Source organism: Miniopterus natalensis, chromosome 9 (genome assembly GCF_054644295.1).
Source record: "Miniopterus natalensis isolate mMinNat1 chromosome 9, mMinNat1.hap1, whole genome shotgun sequence".
Taxonomy (NCBI): Eukaryota; Metazoa; Chordata; class Mammalia; order Chiroptera; family Miniopteridae; genus Miniopterus; species Miniopterus natalensis.
The window spans coordinates 80,639,544-80,649,703 of record NC_142089.1 but is presented as its reverse complement, the minus strand read 5'-3'; the positions used below and the strand labels follow the sequence as shown (position 1 = coordinate 80,649,703).

The 10,160-nt window shown below is 50.4% G+C and overlaps 1 protein-coding gene across 1 annotated transcript; it reads right to left on the bottom strand.

Moving 5' to 3' along the window:
- Positions 1–203: 203 nt before the first annotated feature.
- Positions 204–2,295, bottom strand: FOXQ1 (forkhead box Q1). The gene has a single exon (XM_087820033.1). It carries the CDS (start codon positions 2,222–2,224, stop codon positions 1,064–1,066), a length of 1,161 nt encoding a protein of 386 aa, XP_087676159.1. The 5' UTR covers positions 2,225–2,295; the 3' UTR covers positions 204–1,063.
- Positions 2,296–10,160: the final 7,865 nt, after the last annotated feature.

Sequence of the window (10,160 nt, the reverse complement as noted above, 5' to 3'; positions counted from 1 at the left end):
AGAATTCTTAGAGAGGTCACTGGTTTGGAGTTTTAAGAACTCCCACTGTTGGAAGTCCCATCCTGGAGATGTGTACAGCAATCTATCAAGCAAGGAAAGCTGTAGACAGCCTCTACCTTTATTGAATCGTTCAGGAAAATATTTTGATCCCCGTAGGAAGTTTCTTTAGACTCAAACCTAAACCCATTTGGGGGGTGGTTAAAAACTCCCTCTCAAGCCCATCACCACAAAGAGCTAGAGTCAGTTGAGTTTTATTTAAAAATAAGCACTATGCCTGGGTTTCATAAAATTTATACATGAATATGTACACCGATACAAATAAAATAACATTAAAAGTAAAAATCACACTTGTTTCCACGTGGCAGTGGTCCTGGCACCGCACATACATAAGGTCAACTTTTCTTTTAAACCAAAGAATTGCTTGGCCCAGGGAGCCCACGGTGAGAGATCACCAAACCACTAATAAAGCTGTAGCTCGTTGCCTGCAACTTTCCAATCCAGGTTTCAAAAATATATAAATAATTTAATTACAAAACCCAACAATATATGTTTTTAATTTTTTTGGCACAGTGAAGCATTGGTCAATAGCAGAGAAATGACCGAAGATTCTCTGACACCTCTCTCACATTCACGTACACATGAAACAGGGGCCCCATAAACCCCAAGCAGTAGTCATAGCACTTATCATATGGAATGGTTCCCTGATGTGCTTTTTTGATAGGGACAAATCAATGCACAACGAAAGGTGCAACAAAAATGGTAGGAATGAGGGAGTGCCTGGGCAGTAGGAAGAGAGGAAAAATCGGTGAAGGAGGGAGGGACAGGCTAGGTAAAGAAACTCAAACAACTATGAAAAATTGCTTTGGTCCTCCGAAAAGTTATAAAAGAGGAAGGAAATATTCTGGACTAAGTTAAAACACTTCTGTCAAAACCCCTTTAGCTTGTAAGGCACGTCTGATGGAGAATTTTCTTTTAAAGTCTCCTTTTCTGTGGCAGAAAGTGCAAAACCCTGATCCTGCGCACCGGCGCCTCCTGCGCCGCCCGGCGGGGCTCAGCGTCCGGCTCAGGCCAGGAGCGTCTCCACGGGGTAGGGCAGGTGCGGGCCCGGGGCTCGGGCCTCGGCCGCCTGCAGGCCCGCGGGCAGCCGCAGGGGGCAGTACAGGTGCGCGCCGCCGCCGCCCGCCGGACCCCGGAACGGCTTGGCCGCGGGGGAGGGGAAGGGCGCGAGCAGGAGGGGCGGCGCGGGCGGCGGCGCCCGGGCTCCGCGCGCGCCCAGCAGCGCCGGCTCGGCCGCGCCGTACGCGCAGAGCGGCAGCAGGGCCCCGCCGGGCGCGCCGGGCAGGAGCGCGGGGTACGAGGGCAGCGCTGGGCAAGGCGCGGCGCCCCACGGCAGCCGCGCCCCCGGGGCCGTGTCCCCGTCGCGGCGGCTGCGGAAGGGCTTGCTGAGGATGCTGTCTATAGCGAAGGAGCTGGAGAACTTGCCCGCGGGGCTGACGCGCCCCTCCGGGCGGGCGGGGGAGCGCGCGCGGGGCGAGCCCGGGGCGGCGGGCGCGGGCGGCGGGGCCGCGGGCTCCTCCTGCCGCGGCCCGGGTGCGGGGGCCGCCGCCCGGTGGCCCAGGCGCTTGCGGCGGCGGCGGAAGACCCCGTCGGCGAAGGTGTACTCGCTGTTGGGGTTGAGCATCCAGTAGTTATCCTTGCCCCAAGGCCGCGAGGGGTCGCGCAGCACCTTGACGAAGCAGTCGTTGAGCGAGAGGTTGTGGCGCACCGAGTTGCGCCAGCCCGTGTAGCTGCCGCGGAAGAAGGGGAACTTGCCCATGAGGTACTCGTTGATCTCGGCCAGGGTCAGGCGGCCGCCCGCCGAGTCGCGGATGGCCATGGCGATGAGCGCGATGTACGAGTAGGGCGGCTTGGGCCGCCGCGTGTACGGCTTGCTGCGCCCGCCCTCGCCGGCCCCCGCGCTCTCGGCCCCGGGCCCCGCCGCGTCCGCCTCCGCGGCCCCCGCGGCCGCCGCAGCGCCCCCCTCCTCCGCGGCAGGCTCACCTCTCGCGTTGCGCTCGCCGCCGCCCGCCGCCGGGCTGTTGGCCGCACAGTCCCCGTCCGAGCCCAGGGAGTCGTCGCCGGCTGCGGACAGCGGAGAGGGCGCGTCGCTGCCGCCTGCGCCCTCCAGGTCACTGCCCGGCTTGTCCCCGTGGGCCGCGCGGGGGCTGAACACCTCCAGCTTCATGCCCGCGCACCCTGGCCCCGCCGCGCGCCGCACCCCTTTCCTCCGCGCCGTCTGGGGAAGCTGGGGCGGGGGGCGGGGGCGATCCCGGGTCCCGGAGTCCTCGCCTTCCTCCCCCGAGAGCTCTCCCTCTTCCTCCGAGACAGTCACTTTTCCGTGGACGAGTCCTCTTCCGCCGGAATTTTTCGTTGGAGGGGTTGTGCTTATTGGGTGAACTAAGAGGGGCGAAGAGGGAGGAGTTGGGGGGGCGCTGTCTTCAGTTCGAGGATGAGAGACTTCGGGGTGAACGTGTGCAGGGGGACGGCTTTAACTTCTGGTGCCCAGGCACGAGGGCCTTGGGATTCCCCGCTGGAGGGAAGGAACGCAGGCATCTGTCCTCCGTGCCCCGGAGACCAGGAGGGTTTCTTCACCGGACGTCCCAGGCCCGGGGCAGGCGTCCGCGCGGTACGGAAATGGTGCAGGTTGCTGTGCGTGCCACCCTTGGAGAGGGTCCGGTGCCTTCAGCTGTGCGCGCCCGCGGAGTCCAGTCCCCGAGGCCGTGGCTCCCGCAGCCGCCTTCCCGCCCCCGGACTCCGGAGCCGCATCTCCGCGCCGGCCGCCGCCGCTACGTCTGGCCTCCACCTTCCGCCCCGCCCAATATAACGCGCGGCGGCCCCGGGAGGCGGGGCCGGCGGGGAGGGCGGGTGCGGCGAGGTAGCCTAGGTGGCTCCGGCTCCCCGGGCGCGCACCAGGTGGGGGCCACGAGGCCGCGCGGCCGCCGGCCGCCGCGCGCTGGTGGTTTGTTTGGGGCCCGGCCGCCCCGCCCCCTCCTCCAGCCAATGGGGAGCGCGCGCGGCGGGCGTGCGAGGGTCCGGCGAGCGTGCGGGTGCGCCGCGCGTGGGTGTCGGCCGCGCCGCGCGCCCCCAGGCTCAGGTGGGGGCCCCGCCGCCCGGAGGCGCTTCTGGGCCCGGCGCTCAGGACGCGATTTGGGCGAGAGGGCGTGGGGCGGGGGCTGGGAGGCTGGGCCGGGTCAGCAGGGGCTTTGCTCAGGCTCGTGGCTGTCCTGAGGTGCGCGCGCGTGATGTTTGCTTCTCTCGCAGTGAAAACGCTGTTTCTTCCGAAGGTAACTCCCCTCGGCCCTGACGAGGTGCTGAATCGGAGAGACCGCACAGGACGCGCTTCGCAGGGACCTCTCATGGGAGCCCCATGCTGTGCCTGGTCCTGTGATTTCCTTTGCAGGGCTGTTTTCGTCTTTTTTAATGAATAAAATACTGAACTTGGAACTGTGTACGCCTTTTCCAGCTTTCACTTTTCTTTTGCCTTTACCTTTTCTCGCACCTGGCTGGTGGCTCCTGGGGAAAAGCGGCCCTGTGTCTGAGCCCGACGCCAGGCTCTGCTTTCCTCGGGGTCCCTGCGGGCCACAGGGACAACTGGGAGGGCCTGTTCCCCGGGCGGGGCCCGGAGCGGCCATTCTTTCCTCGAGGAGTTTTGCTGTGGTTTCCGTGGCACCAGCGTGGGAGAGTCGGGAAAGGGAGGGGGCATTTTCTCTGCCCCAGGAAGCTCGGGACCTGACCTGACGCTTCAAGGTGTCAATACTTCAGGGAGGGGCGCGCTGACCCCCAGAAGGGAACATTTCTAACCCCCTGCCCTTCCCACGCTGAGGTTTCCTCCTTTTTCCTGTCTTTGTTGCAAACAGAGGAAGAACTGCGAGTACATGGAAGCTCACCCTTGATGTTTGTTTTATTACTTTCCACCATTTGTGTGATGTACACAATCCTCTCTTATCTTCTTTCAGGCAGTGCTAAAGGCATGCAGCGTGGGGTGGGCAAGATGACAGGCCCACCGAAGGCTCTGTTACTTCTGTGTTTGAGGAAAGGACAGGTTTGGATATTAAACTGACGTTTATTGTGTGCTCTAATGGGGAGCTGGTAAGGGACGGCTTCTTTCCAAGGGACTTGCTACCCTCAGGAGATAGCACAGCCCCTGGATCTTCAGCTCTAGCTGGGGGAGTTCATGGTCCCTTGGACCTGGATAGGCTAGTGGGCTGGGACAAGAAAGCAGCCAGGTAAAGAGGCATGGATTCAGTTGGACAGAATAGCTCCTCATAAGGAATGTTATCCTCTTAGAACCCCGAGGTGGGCGGGATGAGAGGGAAGGCCTGCTTTATGGAGGAGACAAGCCCAGCTGGCTGATGTGCACCCCCAAGGTGGCTAGTCTAAGGAGGCCGCTGAGAGACTGCAGGGCCAAGGTGTTCTGCCCATCACCAGGTCCATCTTGGAGACCACACAGGTGAGTGGTCCTGCAGGCTTGAAGTCACCCAGCTACCACCACACCTCTGCCCCCATGCAACCCAAACACCCCCAGGTTTGGGGCAGCACCTCCCTCTGTGTTTACAGCAACCCCCCTCCCAGATTCACGGCGTCCTTCACCCTGCGCAGCACCACCTCTCTCCATTCCCCAGATCCCCCAGCCCAGCTGCTTCAAGCTCCTCAGGTAAGTCTGGGAAATTTAATGAGCTCTGGTCTGTTGATAGGGATATTGTTCAGGGAGGAAAGAAAATTGTAACCACGCTGGGCCCTGCTGCCACTCACACATGACTATATGGCCTTGGGGCTGCTGCCCCTTGGCCCTTCATTGCCTGTGAAAAGATGCCAATCAGAGGGGACTCAAAGTTTTCTTTCTGCTCCTGCGCAGACCATTGTTTGGAACTAGTCTTGTCTTTGGTTGAATGTTCAGCAAGTGCTTGTCCCCCTCTGGTCACTTTTCCAGGCCATCTGGTGTGAATTCCCAGCTAACCAGACTACAGTGGCCCAGAATGCAGGTCTGGGGAGAGGGGGGATGGGGTTGCTGCTCTCCCTGGTGGGCAACCTGGGGTTGGGGGTTACATCTCTCAGCCTCTCCCCTCCTGCAGACAAAGGAGTATGGCCACTGAGAAGGAAGGTATACTCCCCCATTCCACCCCACATGTCAACCTTTTCTTACTCGGGGACATCCCTGTCCCAGCAGCAGCAGCCTCTCCTTACCCCATTCCACTTCTCAGGCAGGGCAAGGGCCTGCCAGTCACTCCTGTGGACTAGGCCTTCACCTTATCTCAGGGCTGAGCCACTGGTGGGCTGCTGTCTGTAGGTTTGGAGTCTATAAAGGTCTGGGGGGAAGGGAGTGGGATAAGGTGGGAGAATTCTCAGCAGGAAAACCATTTCTATTTTCAGAGTGACTGAGAGCACTGAGAGGTAGGCAGTGGACTTTTGGAAAGGAAGGCCCATGTTAGAATGGCCGGCAGGGGGCTCTCAAAAGGATTGAAAGATCCCCAGGAACTAGACTGTAAGCCCCCTGAGGACAGGAGTTTATCTTTTCTTCACTGCTGTATCCAATCCCTGCTTTGAGAATATCTGTCCCATTGTGCCACACACTGGAATATGCTGCATTTATCTTTGGTTAAGATCAGAAATAAAACCGCTCTTTCTCTTTGTGCTCGATTTTGTTGTTATTGTCTTGAATTGTTTTACATCTGGGAAGCCATTCGCCTTTTGCAGATATAAGGAAAATGGGAATGGATGGGAAGTACATCCATTCAGCGTACCTCTGTCCCCAACATCCTCAAAGCTAGGGACAGTTTAAGAGCTCAGACACTATTGTTAGTTCATAAGTTCCCCAGAAATGCTGGGAGATTTCTGTTCCCTAATTCTCAATCCTTTTTACTGGGAGGATCTACTATGGGCGGGTTAATAATAAATGCCTTTGGGTGAAGCCTGACCCAATTACTTGTAGCTACAAAAGACCCACTAGCTAATTTTGTCTCTTGTCCCTTGATTTCCATGGAAATAAGTGAGTAAACTATGGCAAAGAATGAGTTCACATTTCCATGATTTCCTGGCCTCCCTGAGGTGATTTTTGGCTACACATTCTATGAGCACCCTAGGTTTAGAGGTCCAATGAATTATGATAAACGTATGGACTCTGTGTTAAAAATATCAGGGCTGCCATTTTCTAGGCATGGCTTGAAGTCTGAGTTTTACATTATTTCCAGTTAGTTCTTTGGCAGATTCTGGTGCTAAGCCAGGATCAGACTATTTTGAGGACTCCTCTGTCCTTCTCATAAATGATCTCATGAGCCTTGGACACTGGTGTTCAACTTTAGCTGGGAAAAGACTTGTTCTTGTCTTTTCAAGACTAAACTTGTACATTGAAGAAATTGTCAGCTACTTTCTAATTAACTCGGCATCCCGAGGTGGAGACTGTACTGTTACCTAAAGTGGGCTGCATACAATCTGTTGGTTTACTCTGGCCACCTGGGAACAGTTGACAGAATTATATAAAGCTGCATCACAAACTGTGGTGCAGAATTTAAACCCGGGATGTAATGTTCAGAAACCATGCTGGCAGTGGAGACTGAATTAGCATATTTGCCTGAAAAAGTAAAAATCACCTTGTGTGACCCTGATAATGACTTGTCCTAATTCTCCCTCTTAAGCGTAGTGGGATTTCTGTAGCTTCTTTTTAAGTGTAGTGGGATTTCTGTAGCTTCTTTACCAAGCTCTTCCCCAGTGACAGCGGTGGAGACATGTATTCATGTCATTGCTATTACCTCAAGTTTATATTCTTGGCTTTTGCAGGCCTGTCGCTGTCAGCCGTCTGCACGTCGCCTTCATGGAACATCCCAGAGGCCAGCTTAGTCTGCAGGCCTGACTAGCCGAGCTGCCCTCTGCCCACCTAATAGCGCCACGTGAGAGAAGGCAGCAAACAATAGGAATCTGACCATTTTTAATTTCCCCTCAGGGAGCTTGGCCTATTTCTCTTCCCGCTTCTCATTTGAGCTCTGTATCCGTACATTAGAAAATTATCCTAATCATGGTTAACAAATAGGAGACTAATATTATGAGAATATTATTTTACAATTTTTATGCCCCATAATATCTGTCACTCAAAATAGTTGTCCAGTTTATATTTTTAAATGACTAGTTTATGACATTGCTCATGCATTAAAGCACTTAAAATATTTTTTTGTTCTGGAAAGTTCCAAATGGTTATAAGAAAAGTAGAGAAAATAGTATGATGAACTCCCATGTAGCCAATGTCCAACTTCAACAACTATCAACGATGGCCAGTATTGTTTTATTCTCACTCCTGCCACCCTCCTGCCATCTGCTTTTAAAATCACCCGCAAATCTCAGAAAGCAAATAATTTCATCAAAAATATTTCACTACATACTTCTAAAGACAAGGACTCTTTAAAAAATATAACCACAACACTGTTACCATACCTACAAAATTAACAGTAATTCTTTAATAAGATTAAATAGTAGGAATTCAAATTTTCAATAACCTAGTAAATGTCATATTGTTTATTGAGGTATGTTTCACATATAACAAAATGTACCTATTTTAAGTGTACAGTTCAATGAATCCTGACAAATGTATACACTCCTGTAACCATCATTGCAATCAAGATATAGAACATTTTCATTACTGCAAAAAGTGGCCTCATGCCCCTTACAGTCAGTTCCACCTCCCCTTACCATTCTCAGCCCCAGACAACAGCTAATCTGCTTTTTGTCACATTGTATGAATTATAGGAATGTAGGAATTATAGGAGCATAGGAATTACAGGAATATACACATATATCTCTATATCTACTTTTTTGGCCACTTAAAACATTTCCTGATTATAACTTGTTTTCAGCAGTTTGATTATGATGTTCCTTGCTATGGTTTGTGTTTACCCCTTTTGTGTATCATGGAGCTTCTTAGATATGTGGATTGATTGATTGTATCAGAGATGAAACATTTTCAGTCATTATTTCTGCAAATAATTTTTGATTTTGCCACCTGTATCTCCTCTTGGACTCCAATTATATTTATGTTTAACTGCTTGATATTGTCCCACAGGTTGCTGAGTGTGTGTGTGCGCTTGTCTGTTTTCCCTTCTATTATTTGAATATTTTCTATTGCAATGTCATGTTCACTGATCTTTCCTTTGCAGCATCTGTTCTGCTGTTAAAATTGTCCAATGAAATTTTCTCAAGAGATAAGTGTATTTGTCTTCTCTGGAATTTCCAAATGATTCTTTTAAAAATATTTTTCATTTGTCTCTTTAGCATATTCATGTTTTCTTTCAAAATCTTAAATATATGTATAATAGTTTTTAGAAGTTCTTCTCTGCTATCTCCAAAATTTCTGTCATTTATGGATCTGTTTCTTTTGACATTTTCCTTCTAGTCTATGTATCATAATTTGCTGATTTTTTTGCATGTCTAGTAATTTTTGATTGGATGCAGGACATTGTGAGGCTTATATTGTTGAGTATTTGGAATTTTTTTTCTTCCTTAAAGAGTTTTGAAATTTGTTTTGGTTGACAATTAAGAAATTTGATTAAACCATACCAGACTTGTTTTTAAGCCTTTTTAAAGGGCAGTTCTGGAATGGGCTGTACTTTAGGGATAAGTTAGCCTTACTACGAAGGGGTGACTTTTTTGGTATCTCTACATAGTGCCTTGAGTGGTCAAGAAGGGGAGTCCACACTGGCTGGCTAGAATCTGTGTGCTTCCCAGCCCTGTGAAAGCTCTGGGAACTGCTCTGATTATAGTTCTTCAATTCTTGGTATACCCTGGTAGATTTTTACCCTACGAATGCACAGATTAGTATTCAGTCAAAGACTCAAGGAACCCCCTATGCAGATTTATAGAATTCTTCTTTGCATAGTTCAATTCTCTCTGGTACTTTGCCACAAATTCCAACAGTCTTAGCCTCTCTAAACTCTGAGCTGCTTCTCCTCAACTCATTGAGATTGTGGAGCTTCTCTTGGCTTCTTCTGTTCCTTTGCTGTTCTTTAAAATTGCTTTCAGCCCTGGCCTGTGTGGCTTAGTGGTTAGAGCATAAGCCCATGCACTGAAGAGTCATGAGTTTGATTCCCAGTCAAGGGCACATAACTGGGTTGCACATTAGATCCATGGTGCATTCAGGGGGCAACCAATGGCTCTGTCTCTCCCACACTGATGTTTCTCTCTCTGTCTTTCTCTCTCCCTCCCTCCCTTCGTCCTTTCCTCTCTCTCTAAAAATCAATGGAAAAAATATCCTTGGTTAAGGATTAACAAAAAATAAATAAATAGTTTTCACACAAAAATTCAAGGTGGTTGTAAAATTTATCTCTTTTGTTTCATTTTCTCAGGGATCGCAGTGATATTGCTTGATATCTTTTGCCTGAAAAAATTTAAAAATATATTTTGTACAATTTCTATTGTTTCGGGGAGGAAATATATTCAGTACCACTTTCTAATTCATGGCCAGGATTTTGTCATAATTTTAAAGGACAGTTTATATATTTGAATCAGGATTGAAATAAAGGCCACACATTTTGATAAATTGGTGTGTATTTTTACTTTAATGATTAAGTTCATTTGTCACCTTCCTCATTGTCTCCTTTTCCTTCAGTTTTCTCTTGCTGAAAAAAACTGCAAGGTTTGTATGTAGAATTTCCCACATTGTGGATTTTATTGATTGTATTCCCGTGATGTCTTTTAATATATTTTTTCATCTGCATTCTCTGGTAATTAGTAATTGAATTTAGAGATTTGATGAGATTCAGATAATTTGTTTTCAAGACGATTTTAAAGGTGTTGGTTTGCTTTTTCATCAAGAGGCACGTGTCATGCCCTGGCTGGTAATGCTCAATGGTTAGAGTGTCGTCCTGGGTTCGATTGTCGATCAGGGTTCATACCCGGGTTGTGAGTTTGATCCTGAGTCAGAGCTGTGCATGAGGCAGCCAATTGATGTTTCTCTCTCTCTCTCTCTCTCTCTCTCCCTCTCTCTCTCTCCCTCTCTCTCTCTCTCTCTCTTCCTTTCTCTCTCTCCCTCTCTCTCTTTCCCCTTTCCCCTTCCTCTCTCTCTAGAATCAATGAAAAAAATCCTTGGGTGGGGATTAAAAAAAATAATAATAATAAAGCGGCACGTGTCTCTTTTGGTA

Bases quoted from the DNA above. Each gene is read 5' to 3' on its own strand.
- FOXQ1 (XM_087820033.1), bottom strand. From the start codon at position 2,224: ATGAAGCTGGAGGTGTTCAGCCCCCGCGCGGCCCACGGGGACAAGCCG.